Here is a 21,525-nt window from a genome sequence, read left to right as displayed (position 1 = left end):
AATGCTGTGCGTAGCCGGAGCTCACATCTCTGAACATCTTTATCTGGGTTTCTGTAAACCCTTTTTGAAGTGCCCCTTGCTAACGCAGTGAGATCAGCCGCAGCTCGCAGGACGCATCGGGAAATAAGGAGCAGTCTATGAATAAAATAAACACAACTGGTAACCTTCCCTTTTTCCAAGGGGTCCCATCCATGTACTGTGGCAAATCTTAACACTTAAATCATCGTTAATAACTGTGCTTTTCCTCCCGAGTCTGTGTAATGGCAAGAAGCTGATGTAAGGAGTTAGTTCAGACATTAGGTATTATGGGGTAGCAGTACTTTCTGACCTACTTGGGAACCTGAAACTGTGTTGTAAAAGGGAAGTGTTGGTATCTAATTACTGCCATAAACTTTCGCTGGAGCTTTTCGCTGGAGTCAAGCCCCCCTGTTAAGGGGAAAATCTAGTCCTGTGTTTGCAGAAAATGTTGTACTAGACTGCTCCAAGGCGAGGTATTTATTTGCCTCAGGTTCTTTGTTCATTTTTAGTTACTTCTCTGGATTCAACACAAATGAATTCTGTTTAAATTAAGCTTTTGGATACTTTAAGCACATCATATTATAACCAGAATAATAAGTGGGTTGACTTTCCTTCTGTCTTTATTTCTGTGCTTTTAATTTGATTGTACGGCCCTTATCCCACTGAATTCAACGGGATTGCTGGCCTAAGTACGATTAACTCACATAAGCACATGTGGGGCTGGACTCCAAATGTGCCACCGTGTTTCCGTTACACAGTATACACAAAGTATCTTATTTATGGATTATTTTTGGTGTCATAAGTGATTACTCGAGTAACCAATATAGGAAATTCCTCCCAGAATAGTACTGTTAATTTCAGCAATGTAATTTATCTAACCAAAAGCTATGAAAGAGAATTTATGTTGTTGAGATTGAAGGGCTAATTCTGCAAGATACAGAACCTCCTGTCTTCCTCTTGAGCTCAGATATTGCAGTTGCTTTTCTCTGACTGTATTATAATGCTGCTCACAGACTGAATGTGGAAATTCCAGCTGATCTCTTCATTTCTGGGCACAAGATGCAAAATTAGTAAAGATATTTTAAAACATTTTTCTAGTGTGTACTATAATTATGTTTATCCTTGTTCTCCCCAGCTGATTCTGGAAACTCTGACTGTTAAAAAGAGCTTGCTAAATCCTTTTTATTTTTAGTACCTCCTCTGAGTGAAACAGAACTGTAATTAAATGGGTATTATTTTCTAATATCAAGATATACCAGAAAATTGATAAATAAAATTGTAAGAATTGGGAGAAAAAAATGCTCTCTGGAACCTTCCATTTCTTCCTCTCGGTGTCTTTAGAACGTTCACCACTTTGTTATTAAAAAAAAAAAAAAAGGAAAGAAAGAATGAAGCAAACAGCTGGTGTTTAATGACTCTGTCAGACCCAATTAAAAAACATCAACTAGTTACTTTGATTTGTGTTCAGCCATGCCATGGGTATACTTAAAAACATTATCCTCTGCCAGAACTCATTTTGGCTTTGTTTACGTTTATCTTTTAAACATATAAGACTATTGGTGGCAAGTTACCAAGGTTATAACCCCTTTATATTCATCAATTTTTAATCTAAAAAAGAGTCCAGGAGGCAGCGAGACTCATCCGTAGTTACTCGGACACTTAAGGGAAAGCGTGCAGCGTGTGGATGCTGGATGAAATAATCAGGGGAAGGGAAGAAGGGGAAATGCAAGGATGCTCTGGGTTTCTCTCCTTCTGATGCAGTTTCTCACCCTACATTATTTCCTCCAAGTTAATTGTGCTTTTGTGAATCTGTGGCAAAACCCTTGTTTGGCTTTAAAATAAAGTGATTTGTAAGTTATATACTGTACCTTTAAATCATTGAAGCCTTTTTGGACTTGTTTTTATTTATCATTTGCTTTTGCTAATGATTCGGGAATTTTACTGCCTTTTTCTATAGGGCTGTTCCTTGGGTCTCGGGCAAGTTCCAGTAGATGCTTGCAGCTGCTAAATGAGAAGTTGTTTTATGTCGGTTCTGGCCAAGTTCTGATCTGTTGTCTAAATTTTATGTTGTTCTTAATGAGAGCAAAATTAACTCTGGGGTATCTGAGGCATATTTACTGTTTTTTAGATTTACAGAAATTAAAGACTCCTCAGGAAAGCTTGATTTCAGCCTGCTTTCTCCATCCAAGAAGGACTACTGGGCTATGTTGGCCTACAACCGTTCCAAGCTTTGCAATATTCTGTTCTCCAACGAGCTGAACCGGCGCCTTTCTCCCCACGGGGTGACGTCCAATGCAGTCCATCCTGGAAACATGATTTACTCCTCCATCCATCGCAGCTGGTGGGTGTACACCCTGCTGTTCACCTTGGCTCGACCTTTCACCAAATCCATGGTAAGTGAACGCCTTGTGTTATTTTACACATCTTCATTGTTCAGATCAGGGGGGTAAAGTTACACAAATCCAGATGTTTGCATCTGCTTTAACCTATTACCCTTTATAACTGCAGCCCTCATTTCAATGATAAAGAACGTGCCGACATAGTGAACACTCTGGAAAAGGATTCTCCAGCCTTTTTAGATGAACTTTGTCATCTTCAGTAAAGGTCCCTTGTTTGAAGTGCACGACTTCCTTGTTTGTGTACATGATTTTTGCTGTGATTAAGGTAGTTGTACACCTAAGGTGAGGGATGGTTTAGAGGTGTTTCTGTGCTCAGGATACATAAAAGATCAACAGGATTGCTTTGGTTATTAAGCGGAATGTGCTTGACTGCATTTTTTATGTGAACAGATGCCCTAGTTAGAAAAGATACTACAGACGTTATTAATGGCTGAGGGAAAGTGCTTTCAGTGGTAAAAAGACCTTCATTCATATTTCAAAAAAAACCCAAACCCCAGCATTTGCCTTGATTCTCACAAAGCACTGAAGGCAATGGGTGTTCTCCCTTGCTCTGCATTGGACCTGGGACTGTCACATAATGAAAGACTCTCCAGTTCTTCTATAGCAAACATTATGAGGCTGCACCTTAGGAGAATTTGTGGCGTCTCCATTGCTTGGAGGGGTGACTGTGATCCCTTGAACCTCTGACCCAGGGTATTTGTAAGGAGTCCAAAGTCTTTTTTTTAGCCAGAGAATGACTTTTACTTCATTGGGAGCTGGCTTCCTTTTAACCATATTGACTATTTCTCATTCCTTGTTTACTGCCAAGGAAGGGTATTCCCAAAATGGGAGCAGGGAGAGGGAGTCTCCCTTGAATGTCTGCAGCTGTGGATTAGGGAAAAGAAAAGGTTCCTACCTCTGCAGAACTCATCTAGCTGTGGCAATTTGTTGAAGGCCAAACCAGGCCCCTTTTACAGAAGACTTTACAACTGGTGAGAGTGGTTGTGGTGTAACGTAATTTACTGTCTTCCTGAGCTAGTGACACAGGCCAGATTCATTGGTTTTACTTGAAAAAGAGCAGAGAAGGAATTGCTGAGGCAGAGGGATCCATCCTTCCATAGCGTAATGTGCCACATCACCTACAGCAGCTGAGCAGACTTGAGGAACTTATATGAATGGCTGAAATCTATGTTTGCTTCTACACTTCATTGTCATGGAGGCGATGAAATGGATCTTCGTTGATACCAGGATAATGTAAGTGGAAAACACATCTTAACAGTGTTTAAAACTCTGCTGACATGTCTGAAAATGAACAGCTTCTTGAACAGGACTGGATCAGTAAGGTCCGTGGAGCAATCATAGCAGCGCTCCAGCATGGTGCACTGGCAGTGTCTGAAGGGTCCTCACACGTCTGACCTCTGCCTGAGGCCACAGCCTGGGCTGGCACAAAGCCTATTTATGGCCATGAGGTTGGGAAGCGAGCTGTCTGGCCCCTTGGGACAAGTAATAATGTCTCTCAACAGCATGTGGTTTTGTCCCAGACCTTTAAAACCATGCCTATGCTGGGCTTTGCATAGTTTATAAAACAAATTATTGAAGTTCTCCTGAGAGTGGATAACTGAACGTTATCAACGTCCCATGAAAAGGATCCTGTCTGAGGAACTTTTATGAGTTGTTAGTTTTATTTGCTCTGAGATGTTTTCACAAAGGAACCTTTTGTGTTGTTTGCTCAGATAATCTCATGCTCTAAGGAACAACATAAACCGTTGACGTTCATTTTGAATTCTTTAAAACAATTGATAGATTTTTTTAGTAATACCTGTTTATTTATGGGTGGTTTATAAAAGAGAATACAAAATATGGTGCAGAAACTGTCAGCGCTGAGTAATAGCAAACTCCAGTCCAAGTCTATCACTTCAGTCAGTCCTTCTGTGTTCACATGCATTTCACTGAGGTTATTTGAATGTTAGGATGGAGGGTATGGATTAAGGTTAAGTATCAGTTCTGTAACTCATGTTCTGCCATTAATTGTTGTGTTCTCCTGAACCTCAGCAGTGTTTCAGTGGCCACTAAAACCAGAAAGGTGCCCCTTCCTGAGCTTGCAAACAAGCTCAGCTGAAATCCTCAACAGTGTAAGAGTTTTTCTACTTCCAGATTTGTAGAGAACAAATGATGTGCTGCTGCTCCGTTTTTAGGACTGTGATGCCACCAGCGCGGAATAGACTTTTGAGCATCTTTTGTTGTGCTTCCTCTCAGTATTTCCGTGGCAGAGCGCTTAGGGCAGAACTCTGGGCATGTATCTTAGAGCTTGCAGCTACAGTGCCAAGGTTCCTGTGATCTGCAAGCACCCTGCAGTGCAGGAGGCCCCGTGATGCAGCAGCGTGTCAGGTGGCTGTGACTGAGCTGGGTCCGTACCTGGAATGGAGAGACTCGTGTCTAGGTTGTGAGAAGAGTGAGGTTCCTTAGTTGAGGCAAGGGGCCGCGCAGAGATGCCTGAATTGTGGTGCATGGAGAGCCTCGTCCTTCTGGAGCCAGCCTGGATCTCTTCCCTGCCTTGTGAACTGTGGAGGCTCCTGGAGTCCATATGGATTCATGCGAATGTGTGCATGTATCCATGCCCCATGGCTGCGCGGACCTGATTCTGGCTGGAACCTTTTCCTATTATTGCAGCAAAAGCTGTTACTGAGAAATAATTACTTCTGTAATTGGTATTCCACAAAGATAGATTGACTAGATGTTCTGAGGGTGCGGAAGAGCTCAGAACAACACTCATAGGTTCAGCTTTTTGGGAAACTTGAAGCTGGATGCAGGAGAAAATGAGAAAATACTTCTGTTTCGCGAGCAGTATTTTCCAGAACAATGTAACCCCTACATTCTATCCTGGCTGCAGGTTCCTACTGAGAAATTAGATTTCAAGCCTTTGGCTTAGTTTTTATCATTTTCTGAATAATAAAATAATTTCTTTAAAGTTTTGTTATTAGGAAGCGTAACTGCTTAGTAATTATTTGGTTTCCACCAATAAAAAATTACACATTGTGTATCTGAAATCGATTTTTTAGTTAAGCTGTTCAGTTCTTGAGTGTCGAAGCTCCCCTTTGGTTCATGAGGGTGTAGAATTTTCTTCAGAACTCATGTTATTGCCTGCTGTGAATTGTTGATTTGGGGAGGGATCACACAGCCTCTGGCATGCAGCCCTTGGGATATTCCACATGGCATAATTTAGCTTGGGAATCGCTGCTGGGAGTGATTCAGTTTGAGCTGACTCCCTGAAGCGCTATGAGTCCATATTCCAATATCACACTCCTATTTCCCTGCTTGCTGTTCCTGGCTGCGACTCCGGTGACTTGATTTCAGTAATGAAGACCCTCTGTGAAGTGAGGCTGGTTTAAGTTTCTGCTTTAAGAATAGGTTTGCAGATTGATTCGAATCTGGTTTCCCTAAAAGAGCAAACAGGTAGATAAGGATTGTCTGTCCTTCAAGTGTGAGGCTTTTAGAGGTGTAATGTTATGTAGGTGGCCATACCTTCCTGTAAGAATAAACGCAGCTTCACATGTTCCAAACCTGTTTTCTGAGTAACTACAGTGTAATAATTCTGGTGCCTTTGTGCTCATTATAGAGGACTCATGTTGCATCACAGAGCTGTCTGGTCAGCTTTTGAAACAAAACACGGTATTTTGATCGCTGATGGTTATAGGTGTGTAGGATGGACTTCTGGAACACTGGAAACTGAAAGTCTATTCCTTTTTTCCCACCTACTTCTTTTCAAGGTCTAAAATCCACAAGTATTTGCTAGGCAGAAGTGGAGAACAAGTATTTTTTTTTTTTTTTTAGAAAGCAATAGCTGCAAATCAATTACCATTTTATTATTGGCGTAATTGTAGCTCGACTAATGTTCAAAGGGCCTCTCTTACCACTGTATGGTTCCTCAGTAAATTGGAGAAGCTGATAGTACAATTAAATGTAAATTGAAACAAGTGGCCACTGTAAATAACGGACTGGGAGAGAAGCTTGGAAAGGAACTGCATAATTATGCATGTGTTTAGTTGGTTTGATCAAAGGCTTCGAGGTTTTACTTCCTTGTGTGCTTTTTCTACGTTTTTTTCCTTCTACTTCTCTCTTTCATGCCCTTTCACTCTTTTTTTCTCCTTTTCTCTCTCTTCTGGAAGGCTGGCCTAAGAACAGTTTGACTAAGTTGTTTCTTTTGTTTTAAGTTAATGCCAGTCACTCAGAACCCATCGGATTTGTTTCTGATTACACACAAGATTAAAATTAAATACATTTATTTTACGTTTTGAACTTAAACTGGATATGTTACCTAGAGTCCCTCCAGGTGATGCTGTGAGTTTACGACGCCATATGAAATGAGAAGCGGAGTGCCATTAGCACACACTTGTGATGATCTGACAGAGGACCAAGTATTTTTGTTGGCAGGTAACAGCAGAAAGAATATCGTATGTTACAGGAGCCAGAGCTTAACAGATGTTTCAGTGAGCTGACTTTTCAAATCCTTTTACATGAGGAGATGGCTGGGGTTTGTAGCAGTTCTGAGACTATTGGGTTACGTTTCCTGCTGCAGCGCAAAGCCAGCCCTTGTGCTGGGGCCCTAGCGGATGTGTTACCTCCTTTTAGCGGCTGGGAATAAAGCGTTGTTTCTGCTGCTGAGATATTAATTACGACTAGAAGAGCTCATCCTGTCACCTTGACACAGCGCCTCAGCTGCAGTGAAACAGACCGTTCTGCCCTTGGTGTTTCACTGTATAAGAGACTGAGACCTGAACTGCTCTTTGATTCTCCCCCCTCCTCTGAAGACAGGAGCATCTCAGAACTGGATTTCATATTTAAAGTATTTGCTGTTGAGAAATATTTTAAAGAATATTTTCAAGGGCCCAAAAGTCTTCTGCATGTCCTAGTTGTACATAAACCAGTGAATTCTAGTTGTTCTGCTCTTATCCCAGGGGTGTTTTAGACAGTTGGCATGTATCACAATGCTCGTACGGGCAGGAGGGGAGCCCCTGCGCCTACAGCTGCTTCACTGGTTTTACTTTTGCCATATGTTGGAAGTATCTAAATTTAAATTTCATGTGATGATTTGAGCTCACACCTAACATCAACTGAGAAATGCTGTTCTGGCAAGAAATGAATCTGCGTCTATAGGAACAACTTGCATCTACCTAATGATCACATCTGTTTGCTTTTGATGGAAGCCCAAAAGAGGCCCTGCAGTCTCATCATCTCTTCTCTTTCTCCCCTGTTCTTTACTAAAGAAGCTGGAATAACCCTTAGAGCTGCGGGTAGTATTCCCTCCTTAAGTAAACACGTTCTGCTCTCCAAAGCTCAGTGTGGGCTGTGTTGAGTTGGTGTTGGCTTCCACTGCTGGATTCACAGTTCAGGCCAAATCCTGTGCTCAGCTGGGCACGTGCAACTTTGGGAGCAGCCGTGGGCAGGGATGGTCGGTGCGTGTTTCAGCGCAGAATTTGGCCTGTATATCCCTAAGGCATCCCTGAAAATGCACTGGGGTTTCTCGAAAAGCAACAGGCAGTTATTTTCGGGAAGAGCCCACCGATGCGTATTCGATCACAATGGCAGATTCCTTTCTTAAATTGATCTTTGGGCAGGAAGGCGCGAGAGGGAGGGAGAGGGAATGGGGACTTGCTGACCCCTGGATGTTAGCAATTGCTGTAGAGGGTCTATGTATCACACGTGCAACGCTTCTCTTAGATGGATTAATGCCTAAAGTGTGAAAGATAAACCGATGCAAAGCAACGCTCTCTTTTTTAACAGCCAGGTTTGGGGACCGTTCCTCTGGTAGCATGGAAAGACCATCATTTTATTGACCCCTGGTGGCATACGCATCCTTACAGGATGCTGTTAGTTAAATGGACTCAGTTGGATAGACGGAAAGCAGGCACATGTGTTAGACTATTTTGATTGATTTTAGTAGGTGGTGAAGCAATGCCTCTAAAGTAGCTGTTAATCATTTTGGAAGGATGATACAAAAATTCTTCTATGCAATTACAATTCTGTGTCCTGTCCAGATATGTAATATCAGCTGGTTTATTGTCAAACTTAGGTTTAACTGATGCACATTTTAACTTCCCGCTAAAATAAATGTAGCGTGAAATATGAGGGCAAATTAAATATGTCCCATGCACAGGCATGGAAAGTCTTTGTGCAAACCTATCTCTGTGCCAAACAGAACAGTTGGGGGGCTCAGTGTGCAGAGCGGGTGCTCGGGGAAGCAATGGCTGTGGAATTTGCTGTGTCCAGCAGAGCCCTGTAGCTGTTTGTGGAGCAGCTGCTTTGTGTCCTGTAGTTTTGTGGAGGAAGTAAGGAATTTCTTCCTCTTCCCCTGGATCCTTGCAGAATCTCAGAATGCCCTGCCAAGTATGTGGGCTGCAAGGCACGGAAACATTTGGTCCATAATGTTATATTACATGTAATTAAATTAGACTTGGAAATTAAAAAGCATATTTCCCTATTTTCCAGTCTGAAAAAGCCTTCTTGGATCAGAAAGCTTGTGGAATGTCTGCATACAGGTCTCAGTTGCCCACAGATGGTGATCTGTGCAATCTCACATCCAGCCCTGTCTGATACCTTATTGTCTCCTGTCTGATACCTGAAAAAGGATTAGCTATGTAGGTAGTTAACAGCATAGAAAGGAATGTTTTTTTCTGAAACTTGCAGAAAGTCAGTCTTGCATCCAGTTCTTTTAATTTCTTGATTCAGATTGTTACACCATCTGTAAACAGGTCTTCTCATTGAGTAAGGGGGGTGTTGGGTTGTAGGTGTCGGCTGCATCACAAAGCAAATAAATGAGTGCTTAGCAAAAGGTTTGAAAAGTAAATGTGTTTCATTTTTGCACTCTGATGTGATGCATTCATAATTTCTTTCCTGTCTGAAAGCCCCAGACATCCCTTCACAGTATGTGAGGTCTTAGGGAGAAATGTTTTGCTGTGAGGGAGGCCCTGGCCCAGGTTGCCCAGAGCAGGGGTGGCTGCCCCATCCCTGGAGGGGTTCAAGGCCAGGTTGGATGGGGCTTGGCATCTCTGATCCAGTGGGAGGTGTCCCTGCCCACAGCAGGGGTGGAACTGGATGGGCTTTGAGGTCCCTTCCAACCCAAACCATTCCATGATTCCATGCTTCTATGATACGATGATGTAGCCCAGCTACCAGTGAAAACTTCTGGCTGAAATTACCGTGTGTGGCTGAAGACCAAGTGCAGGCTTTCCCCTGTCCTCTGTCGCTCGGGGCTGCCCCAGTGCCTGCGGCTGCGCTCCCAGCCCTCCCAGTGACCCCCGTTCCTCATCCATGTGCCTGAGCGAGGTCACACGGACTGTTTGCTGTAAATAACACGGTGGGATCCAGGCCTCCTTAGTTACCAGGCAGCACATAAATCACAGCATTATTCATTTTCTTTAATAACAGGAGAGGAATAGAGATAACGCTTTTATGAATGAGATAATGGTGATCCAAAACAGAGTCCAGGCGCTGCAGTTTGTTTATAATGATCCAGGGATCGTCTACTCACGCTCTAGAGAGACGATCTCACATAGTCATAGGGACAGAGCTTGAGTTTTTGGCTAGTGATGAGTTTTTAATTGTTTTATAAAAAAAAGTATTCCCTGAAGTCTCTTTTAAAGTATAGATCTTCAGCTTTTTGGACAGGCATAACTCCTCTGCTGTACAGTGAGCACATAAATTAAGCACAGCAAACACAAATTAGACAGGGCACTTCAGCTGGAGCAGGCGTTTTCAGCTATGGAAATTATAGTGCTGTGAGGGCCGGGAAATTTGAAAAGCAAATCCCATGTGGGTTGAGATGTAAGATGGCAAATCCGTGTTCCACTTCACACTGTTGCCAACTGCCCAATTTTAGAAGCTGTGAGATACCTTAATGAAGGAGGGGTGGAGAGGTTCTGAATGACTGGCTGTAAGAAGTAATTGGGCTTCATTAGTTTTCTTTTCACTTTCTCAGTTTTATTCTCTTAAGTCAGATTTCTTATTGAGATTAGAGCCCTAAATCATTTTTCGCTTTAATTTTTTAAATGTAATTTTGCTTGTTTATCCTGATTAAATTTATTTTTATTAATATTATTTATTATTATTGGATTTTTTGTTATTTCGTCTTAATTTAATTTAAATCTTATCTTAATTTATCTACTTTAATTCCTTAAATGAGGAGGAATCAAATTCCAGTTCCTCTTGTATCACTAAACTTTGATCTGATGCCTGCTTGGCTGTATCACTTCATGTGGCAGTTGGGCAGCAGGGAATCTTTTATTTCCTCCCAGTTCTTTCTTCCTTGTCTTTCACGCACACTTTCAGACCTGCTGATCCTCTGCTTTCTGGACAGCTCTTTTGGAAATAGAGCTTCTCACCCACACAGTTAAAGTTCAGCAAAAGCCATGGTTTTGGACAGAATTGAGTTTTTCTTTTTGAGCTCTACAAGTTAAACTCCAATGCCCTAATTTAAAATGGTAAAAATAATGAAATTACACAACCAAACATTGTCAGCCCATGTTGCTCTGTGAGCATAACTTGCAGAGCAAGAGAAATTTTGTGGATTCTAGAATTTGGCTTATCTTCCTTTGAAGTTTTTTGATGCATCTATTTATGAGCAGACAGATGTGCAGGAAACCCCAGGCATTTAGTGGCCATATTTAGAATAGATTAAATACCAAATTGTCTAAAAAAAAGACTGCGGGGTAGCTCCTATTTTACGCAACTGTCATTTAAAGACTGATCCTTAATTGGGGGATGCCGCACCCAGGTACATTAATGTTTCCCTGGAACTCTTTGGATAACTGAGATGCTTTATCCTGACACGGGCTTTCCATGTCTCTCTCCATCATCTTTGAAGAGGTGCCAAACCACTTTAAACAGCTCAGCAATCAGTTTCATATGATGGATTCTCTTTAATCATTTACATCCAGAGAAAGGCAAATATTCCTTAGGAAGCCAGAGTCATCTAACGGAACGTATAGTGTTTGTGCAGCTGGAGATCTTATTTATTTGAAGTTCTCAGGGAAATCTCTTCTGACTTTACAGAAAAGATGGAAGAGTAAACAGTGAGAGTGTCCAAGTAATCTGAGCTAGAGTCCCTTCTTTTAGAGCAAAGTCATTTAAAAAGTATATTTGCAAGGTCCAAAAATAATACAGTATATCAACTGCAGAGGCCTAAGGAGTGTTTGTTCAATATTCTCACTATTTTTATATATATATGTGTGGGTGTATGTGTATGATCCTATCCATCTATATATTTATAAATGAAAAATATACTTGGGGTTTTAGTATATTTAATATTCCTGGGTAGGTGAACACAATAAGAGTCTGTTTTCCTGAAAAAGTGATTCATCTGTTTGATTTTTTTCCATGTGAAATGTCGTTCATCATCATGTTGGCATCCCCTGGACATGATAACTGCAGAACTGAATTAACATTCCTAAACATTTCCTTCCAGGAAAGCTATCGATAAAGTACATGTACGTATGGAACATTCATATTGCTGGGCTTTTGGGAGGTGTCCTACTGTGATGCTAATAGTGCTTCTAATTCTTGTCAGTTCGTTATTCCAAAGATTACTGCGTATATAGGGACTTTTTTTTTCTCCAGAGGAAAATGTGATGGAACTTAACAGGATTGGGTTTGTTGGTTTTGGGGGGTTTGGTGTTACGGATATGAGTGTGGTATTTTTCTTTTTTCTAAAGGCAAGACTCAAACTACAGGATGTTCTTGGCCAGCTTGGAGTGTTGGTCTGGTTCACATGTGGAGGGAAATAGGGCTGCGGTGTATGAGACTGTCCTAGGGAGCGTGTCTAGTTTTTCCATTGGATATTCCCTAGTATTTTGCAGTTCAGTACTGTCCATTATATGTCACTGAGAGTTAGTGAAAAAGCTGGAGTCAGAGACTGTTCAAACCCTGAACTTCTTTCTGCTGTGGTCCTAATGTTTGTGATGTTCCCATGACATCTTTCCTTCTCTTCTGGGGGAAAAGTGAACACTTTACTGAATTTATCATGCTTAGTTCAGTGTAAAATGCACAGCAAATGATGCTATTTTGCAGTAACCTGCATGAGGATGTGTAATCAGAGAGTTCCTGAATTTACTTAGCTTCTAGAGCTTCCTTTAAGACCTAGAATGCTTGAGTTGTTTGAAGTTTCCAGTCTCTCTATTTTGCCGTTTCAAGGAAGTCATTAGATTAGTAGCATCAATCCTTTTTTGGCTATGAGTGTGACAGTAAATGTAAACATCACAGTCAAATGCCATCCATTATTTTAGTGGCACCCTGTTTTTGCAGTTATCAAATATCACTGCAGATATAGCACGGTCTTCTGGACATGCCACAACAATCTGTGGAAGGTATTTGAGGGATGGTATTAACCTCAAAAGCCTCACATTGAAATGAGATGAAGACAGCAATGCTGGGTGATGCATCCTATAGAAGTAATATGATTTTTGTGTTACAGGGAGCATTATTTCTCTTGAAAAACAAGATCTACTTGTCCCACATAGGCAGGATTGATTTCCTAGTGCTGTGGATTTCCATGTCTTACAGCAGTACTGTCCAAAGAGCTGACATCTCCAACAACGGATTTCTCATATGTGTGCTGCTGCTGTGGGTGGGACTTCCAATTTTGATGCATTTAGGATGGGTATGACCATTAATTCACGAGAATGTTAAGCAGCCATTGGAGTTGAAACTTACTGTGAGCTTACTTTTAGTGTTTATTCACACCATGGCAAGTTTCCTTCCATCTTAGTAGATGTCTGTGCGTGTACAAATGGCTGGTGAGACGCCCAGCTGGTTATGGGAGTGTTCACTCAAGTGTTGAGTACTAGGCTTCAATATTCCCACTGCTTATATATGTGTGTGTGTACCTATCCATCTCTCTATATATGCATAAATGAAAAACATACAGAGGTTTTGAATGCATTTAATATTCCTGGGGAGGGGAACACAATCGGAGTCTGCTTCCTTGAAAAAGTGCTTAATCTGTTTGTTTTATTCCATGTGTAAAAGGAACAGATTTGAAATCCCTGTGCTGAGCTGGCACATTGTCACCGAGTTCTTCTGGAATGCTGCCCACCGCTATGCACAAAATACCAGAGAACATTTCCAGTTTACAGGCTAGAGCATTAGGATACCTGGAAATACTAGGGTTAAAGTTTTTGTTTAAATTCAACACCCTGGAATGGAGGTTAGGGTTACCTTGCCTGTCACTGTTATATTCATCTATTAATGAATGTAATTAGGGTTTCCTCATTTTGCTAGAAAATTGGAGACACTATTTTTTTCCTGCAGAACAGCATTACTATTTAAATGTTGTCCTGGAATGTCAAACTTACATTATGATGGATGCCACCAGTACAAGAAAACTAATTTAGCACTTCAAATACAACAACTGTCTTGGCAATTTTTTATGATAATGACTTTGTAACAGTGTCATTTAGAATCTGATTGTCTGCTCATGTTCATCCCATCCCAAACAGTGCTGCCGATCTAATGATGTTAATTAAGGAGCAGAGGCATGATCCGCAAAGGGATACCAGGTGTCCTGGTGCTCCTGCCCCGCACTGATAAGATCCCTGCGCACGGCAGAGCAGCGTTTTGCGGTGCAGGGGAGGCATTTCTCTGCTGCAGTTCCCCTCATCAAAGGCCCCGAATACCAGTACGCTTGGTGGGCAGACAGGGTCCTGGGGTGTCTGAGCATCGGAAAAGTCCTTCCATATTTCCTCTTGGGGACCATGCACACGTGTGTCACAGTTCTGCTAAAAATCTAATGTCATAAAGGTAAAAATGTACCATAATTTTCTGTATATTTAATGACAGTAAAAATAGGGCTTCTGGGAAGCGAGTTTATTTTGGGGTTTGTCGAGATCTGAGTAAACTGGAAATGAATTAACTAGTTCTGCCAAGAAACGAGGTGTTATCCTGAGCTGTGTGGTCTCAGAGCTACACGTATTCCATTTGCTGAAATGGTAGGTATGAAGTGAGCTTCTCTCTCTGCTTTTGCACCAAAAGCGGTGACTTTGTGAGAAAAAATGATCGTTGAGTCCTTTCATTCCCTTGATGAGAAATGTATGTGCCTGTTAAAGGGATTATAGCACAAAATGTCAACAAAGCTGGCAGTTCCACTAATAATATTTTTTGTCTCTTTTGGGCTTTACGTTTCTAAAGGAAATGTTTTCATATAAAATGTCTTTTTATGGAAACAATATGTGACCCTGTTTTGAATGGTGAGGTGAGATTTATCATTCCTGCATTGCACATGTGCTTATTCGATAGACAGCGGCGTGGCGGTTTGCGTGGCCTTCAGTGAAGGCCAATTGTGCTCTTCAGAACGCAATCCAGACCAGTGCTTGTCTTGGAAAATCAGAAGCTGTGCATGGATAGTCAATGAACGCAGAGCTCAGTGCTTTTCCTGGTATTAGGAAGGGATGGAAGACTCATCAGAAAACTGTCTCTGTCCACAGCAGAGATTCCCATAAATGCAATCTAATTGCTAATTTGTTCTCCTAAAATAATGTTTATAATTGGTAATGAAACATGGCTGGGCCAAATTATGTGGTCATTCCTGTTCACTGTCATAATCAGAAAGAAACTTTAGCTGTCCTGGTTCCGTTCCCTGTTCCCTTCTGCTGTTCCCTTCTGCTTCATACATCCAGGAATTAATTATACTGTAGCACTCAGGAGCTGGAAAGAAAGGCTTGCCCAGTCCTACAAGAGAAGCTTAGAGACCACAATGAAGTCAGTCACTTTGCCATGAGAATTATTTCTCCTGAAGTATTTACAGCCTGTTGTCCCGCTTCATTTGGGGAGATTGTTGTGGGTTCTTCCCAACCAGTTTGAATGACTTCCTACTGTGTAAGCCTCAGGACTGAACATCAAGAGGAAACAATTGAAGGCTTGTTCCATATTCTCCAGTTGTTGTCAGCCACTGCTGGTTTGTTGTTTCCAAACAGCTATTTGTTACAGTAAATGCCATCAGCGTTAAAACTGTGCTTTTCCAAACTTCTCTGGATTGATGGGTTGAGATAACGTAAATGCATCACCAGTTTTCTTTCGAGTGAATTTCCTTTTGAGACTTTCTAGTGTCCTGGGTGTTTATTATGTTGTAAACCAAGAGCTGGTTGATAATGATGCTAACCATCATATCAGAAACACAGGTGAAATGGTCTTCCCATGAAGACAGTTTGCAATCTACTGCAGGTTATTGATATGTGGACTTGCCAAGGCTGAAAATGGAGGTCTCTTGAACTGGTTTGAGTTCCTTGCTGGTTCCCATGCATTTGACTGTGTTCCTGGTACTTTCCCTATTGTTTCTGTCCAAGACCAAGGGTAGATTTAGGTTAGATCTTAGGAAGAAATGTTTCCCTGTGAGGGTGGGGAGGCCCTGGCCCAGGTTGCCCAGAGCAGTGGTATCTGCCCCGTCCCTGGAGGGGTTCAAGGCCAGGCTGGATGGGGCTTGGAGCCCCTGATCCAGTGGGAGGTGTCCCTGCCTGTGGCAAGGGTGGAACTGGATGATTTTTAAGGATCCTTCCAACTCAAACCATTCCATGATTCTATGATTCATTCTGTGACCTGTGCTTACATTTCCCTCCATAACAACAACTAGAACCTGTAGCAGGGCTTATACTGACAGGTATTCAGTGTTGTTTAATTCTTCCTTTTAGCCACACCCTTCTGAATTATGAATTATATCAGTCCTTAAACCTCTGTTTGTTTTAGAGAAGGTGCTTTTCCTTTTTTTCCTCATGGCACACCATCTCTGCCCTACAAGTGCCAGCAGTTCCAGCTGCATTTAAGGAAATATTGTTGTAAGGCTTTTATGTGCTGCACTTCAATCAGCCCGTGCCAGCAGTATCCCCACAGAAGGACCCTCCGCAGACCATTTTCAGCATTTTGCTGCAATTAAACTCCTCTGGTTTTAGCCCTCAGGCAATTTAGTACCTTTTTACATATGCACATTATGAACTTTTGACCAGGGCCTGGTAGTCATATATTAGATAGCAGCTTTTGAAAGCAGACTTAACAAGTTCCTCAGAGTATTACAGCCGGAGTCAGTTGTGGAAAAGGTAATTTAACCAACTTGCAGTGAGGCCATTCAGAATCTTACTGATGATCCTAAATATGTCTCTTTTTTTTGCCTTGTTTCCTCTGGAAGCTGGTAGCAAGAGCTCTCAAAGAATGTGATTGATCTTTTATTCAGTAGCTAACGAGGGCTGTGATTCTATTAGTGCTCTACAAGGCAAGGGAACAGTGATTTAATGAAGTGTCTAGTGAGCTGGTCATAGATTTATCCTGTTGTCTCTAATTTGCAGGGCCGCTGTGAGTGTAACAGAAACTGCACTCACGCTGCCATTAGGCAGGTATTTCCTTAGTAAATTGTTGTAAGGTCAGGTGTAGTTATCCTGGAGAAGGCGATGCCTTCCCTCCTCAGTGTCTCCAGATGACAGCCGCTGCGCTGAGCACTCACTGGAGCGGAAATGCGGAGATCAGAGGTCCGTCTCCAAGTCGCCCTCAGCTGATGCTGGAGCAGATGAACTGCCAAGTAGGACTAATAGAGTCATAATTGGCGATTAGAACGGGAAAGGTGCAATAACATCTTAATACAAACTGGCGTATATTATAGTCAGTGTCAGTTGTTGTAAAGTTCCAGGGCAGCCTGAACCAGTTGCACTCCCTTTTTCATCCTCAAAAAATGAAGCAATGCGTCCTAATAGTTGCAGTACAACGGAAATATTAGATCATCAAAACTTGATTTGCTTTAAAGTGACATGAATGTCTTCAGTACATTTACTTCGGCATGTAACCTGTCAGTCTTAGTCAGAGAAGATGCATTAAAATTTGCCATAGGACTGTAGATAAAATAGTCTCGTAAATATGCTTTGTTTTTCACTTAATTGGCAGTAAATCATAGTATTGTAAGATTATAGAATGGTTTGGGCTGTAAGAGACATCCAAGTCCACTCAGTTCCACCCCCTGCCATGGGCAGGGACACCTCCCACGGGATGAGGGGCTCCAAGCCCCATCCAGCCTGGCCTTGAACCCCTCCAGGGATGGGGCAGCCACCACTGCTCTGGGCAACCTGGGCCAGGGCCTCCCCACCCTCACAGCAAAACATTTCTTCCTGAGATCTTATCTGAATGATAGATTTTATCTCTGTCTACTGGAGGCCACTGAATTTTTGTTCTATTTGCCTTTGCTAACAGGAGATGTTATTGTGACCATGCCTGTGGTGTTTCAAACCTGGTTTGGAGGTTACGTTTTTCACAAATGTCTGAGTCCAAGTTAGCCCAAAGCAACCATTCTTTTGAAGAAATTATCTGTGAGTGACGTCGTGATTTGAGAAGGAAACTGTGGTGTAAATTGCCAGGAAGTTAGCTATCTCAATCCAAAAGCAATATTGAAAAGTAACAGAGCAGATCCCATATGTGTGTTTTTTTCCCTAGGTTAGTGTAGTCGTTAAACAAATAGTCTTGAGGTTCCTATGTTGGTTCCTGGTGGCAGCTGGAGAATTCCTATGCGTGAAAGTAGCCAAAGCTGATGGCTAGAGGGGAGACAATTAGAGACAAGATTGGGGGAGCGCTGGTCCAACTTTGTTCAGTGTAAGTCCCAGCGTAACTGGGATCTCAGCCTCCTTTTCCAGGCTCTGTGCGTACAGGTGAAGAAAAGTTTATGATCCAAAATGCATCCTATCTGTGTTAAGGGGAAACTGCTGAAATCTCCTGTGTGACAAATGAAATAAAGCAGCAAGAAGGCAGTATGACAATAGCTTCTATCCTCATATAACTATTGCACATTCATCACAAATAGTTGCTGTGCTCAAAGAGATGATTTTGGTTGAAAAATAAAAATATTTGCAGTTGGATGAGCCCTTGAACCCCTATGAACTGGACACCCTGTGGGATGTCATCCAGGACCTCTGTTAAATATACAGATGCAATTAGTCTGGAAAGAGAGATATTGGGCTTTTAAATGAACAGCAAGAGGATTTAAAACAGTAAGGCAAACTTTCTAATTTGCTAATATTGACACTCGTGTCCCTCAGAATCTTATTATAGTATTATTCTCTGCTGATCTACCATTTCATCAAAAAGTCTACAATGGAACTAAAAATCTAAGCCTTTTAGTCCATAGATCATTTCACTTGGTAAATGGCTTATTGTAGATTAGATAATGTGGTTCATAGCACATCCAGATCAATACGAGGCTGGTCTGAACGCAGCAAAGTGCTCTCAGTCTGATTCTTTTTATTAAGTATATCTGCCATGAGCAAAGTGAAAATTTTAGTCTTCTTGCTTAACTTGATAGAAGAAAAAGACATCGCCTGTAATTTCTACATGGTTATTTTCTTTCTTAGAGAAGATCTGTCCCAGAGAATTAAGTTTTATTTGAATCAAAATGAAATGTATTGTATGAGAAATGATAAAATTCTTATATCGGCAGAAATTCAGCCCCCAGTGGTTTGGTTTTCTCATTCATATCCCACTTGAGGAATGAACAACTAAGATCTCACATTGGTCACAGATTCAGTGGCCTCTGTCAAATAAAAACTTCTAGAACTGTTCTCTTAGAGAAATCATCAGTTAAAATGAGCAGCTTTGTCAACAAAGGGAGATAGAGAATGTTTTCACTTGGAAGAATTATGCAAGAAGTATTTTGAAAGAGGTGATTTGATGAGGAGATACCAAAAAAGCAACGGCAGTTTGGTCTGGGTAGTAGCTGCCCAGGACTCACTTTTATTGTACAAACTCTGCATGTTTGAGTTACGAGCTGGTCTGGGAAATAAGAGAAACAAAGGCAATAATAGAACTTAATTTGTTAGCGGGTTTCTAGGTTAACTGTGCGTAGCAGAGAAGGGGCAGGTTGCTTCTTTGGCAGCTGTGGTTTTCACCTTTCCCTCACATCTGGGAAGGTGGCTTGTCAAGGTGCTCCTGCAGAGAAAGGGCTGTTGGGAGCATTGTGACGGTGGCTCATGCCGCCCGCGCTCTGTGTTCTCAGTTTGAATCGCTCTGACGCACTTAAAGAGTGAATTGGCAGGTCACTGCGTGGTCTGGGTCTGGACAGGAGGATATGCTTCTCCTTTCTGGGGATGATCCTGTGTTCCTGAAGGGGTGCGAATACCAGGAGGATGTACCTGCTTATACAGAAGAAATTCAGCGGACTAATACGTGCAGCAAGAGTGAAGAGGTATGGACAGAGTTTTCACCCCTTCTAACTGGGGTTCTAATGGATTCCAGGAAGAAATTGGTGGCTGAATGGGAACTAATTCCTGCCTCTGCCCTTAGACTTTCTGCACACTTGTAATTTTTGTATTCCCCTGTTTGCAGCCATGGCCCTCGCTGCCGAGGAAAGGATGGAGAGGAGTTCAGGAGTGTTAACAGGCCAGGCTGCAGAACCTCGGCAAGGGCTTGTCGCTAGTCGCAGATTGGATAGATAAGGCTTGTAAAAGCTATCCTAAAAATCTAGTGAGTAACATAGAATTTCTTGCAAACACTAAAGTCAAATCAACTGCAGTTGGCTGCAGAAGGATGCTCTTAACTTAGCATTCTGTGACCACGTTATTGACCAGTGTGTGTTCACCCAGGTTGTTAATAATTTATCCTTTGAAAAATCTATGTGCATTAAAGTCTTTGATCTTCTCACGAATTCCAAACTGAAGATGCTTTTTGCTTTTTCCTTTTATGTTTTTTTCTTTGTTTTAAAAAGAAATTTTAAAAGAGAACAGAACAAAAAATAATTTTTAAACTTTTTTATTTTTATTTTGGTGGGTGAACTTCCCGACGATCCCTGTCCCAGGCAGTGAGGTGTGTCCGTTCATGCAGTAAGAACATATAAGAATAAAAAAAGCCGAAGCAAGCTTATGGTACTGCAGATGAAAAATATTTGAAAACAAGACTTAATGCATCTCGTAGATTAAAACCAAAATTAAAGACTTTAGAGTAAGAAGAGATCAAAGGCTGTCTTTGCATTGTTCTTTTTATTGTTTATTGACTTCAAAAAGGCTTTTTAGTTTAAGCTGACTTTAATGTCTTGAATGCTCTTTTGTAAAGTGACTTTGAAAACTCATGGATAATGTCTTCATTAAGTGGGGAAAAGTCTTGGTAAAAATATAACTGTAACTTTGCTTTCATTATAATAGAAAGAGATAACACTTTGCTTAATTAAGGTCTGTTTTCCCTCTGTTCTGGATTTTACGACCATTTTTTTCATTGAAATTAGTGCTGATAAAAGCTTGAAGGAGACGTTGCTAAACTGAAACTCTTAGTTTTCCAGAGCAGTACAGAAATGCGAGTTTTCTGTCTGTGTTTGTTCATCGGTTAATCAGAACGTTGTCTTGCGTGTACTGGCTATTTTAGGAAACAAAAGAAAATCAAACCCCCAAAGCATATTCAAGTCATATCAATTCTAAAATAAAGCACGTGCTCCTTGTGTGGTAGGGAATGTTATTTTAGAGAATTTCTGCTCTCATTCTCTTCCCAAATGTCGATGGTTTGCTCACCAGTCCCTGATGACTAGATGCCTTCGGATTATGTTATATGTTCATAATGACAATAAAGATCCTAAACACAGGGAGGTGACTTGATGGATTAGGAAAACTGTGCTGTGTAATTGAGACAAGGTCCTTGGTGCAGATTCCTTTGGCAAGCAATGTATATTTTCCCCAGTAATCTGGGATTTAAAAATGCACTTGAGTAGCAGGGCTTCCTCGACCTCCCCCCCCTCCCAGTATTACGTCTTTTGCGCATGGTTCTGTGAGACTCAGTTCATGTTACTTTTAAATGCAAAGGAAATTTTCGTTGGTTTTGTGACGTGCATCCCATCTTTTCTCAGAAGCTGTATGCACGGCAAGCTCAATGATTCCCAAAAGGAGTAATAGATTCTACAATGTAGACGGGCTATCTGCCGCCTTTTGGTTGATTTTTTTGCTAGTATTGATTGAGATGCATCCTCGCTGTTGGTTGGCTCCTTACTTTTCTGTAATTATAGTGTACTATAATCGTAGTTTTAGAAATTTCTGACATGGATTTATAGTAGACATCAAGAGAAGGCTGTGGGAAGACCTTAGAGCAGCTTCCAGTACTGAAAGGGGCTCCGGGAAAACTGGGGAGGGGCTCTGGATCA

The 21,525-nt window shown here is 41.5% G+C and overlaps 1 protein-coding gene across 13 annotated transcripts in view; it reads left to right on the top strand.

Annotated features, from left to right (window-relative positions):
* WWOX (WW domain containing oxidoreductase) overlaps positions 1-21,525 on the top strand; it is a 546,141-nt gene that overhangs the window by 130,829 nt on the left and 393,787 nt on the right. For 12 of the 13 annotated variants that reach the window (XM_069868321.1, XM_069868320.1, XM_069868322.1 and 9 more), the window contains exon 8: positions 2,147-2,411. In XM_069868321.1, the coding sequence (XP_069724422.1) occupies positions 2,147-2,411 (265 nt within the window). Of the gene's footprint in view, positions 1-2,146; positions 2,412-2,526; positions 2,571-21,525 lie in introns of those variants that run through there. The other variant, XM_069868333.1, reaches the window with a different exon arrangement.

Source organism: Phaenicophaeus curvirostris, chromosome 14 (genome assembly GCF_032191515.1).
Source record: "Phaenicophaeus curvirostris isolate KB17595 chromosome 14, BPBGC_Pcur_1.0, whole genome shotgun sequence".
NCBI lineage: Eukaryota > Metazoa > Chordata > Aves > Cuculiformes > Cuculidae > Phaenicophaeus > Phaenicophaeus curvirostris.
This window is presented reverse-complemented; position numbering and strand designations above follow the sequence as displayed.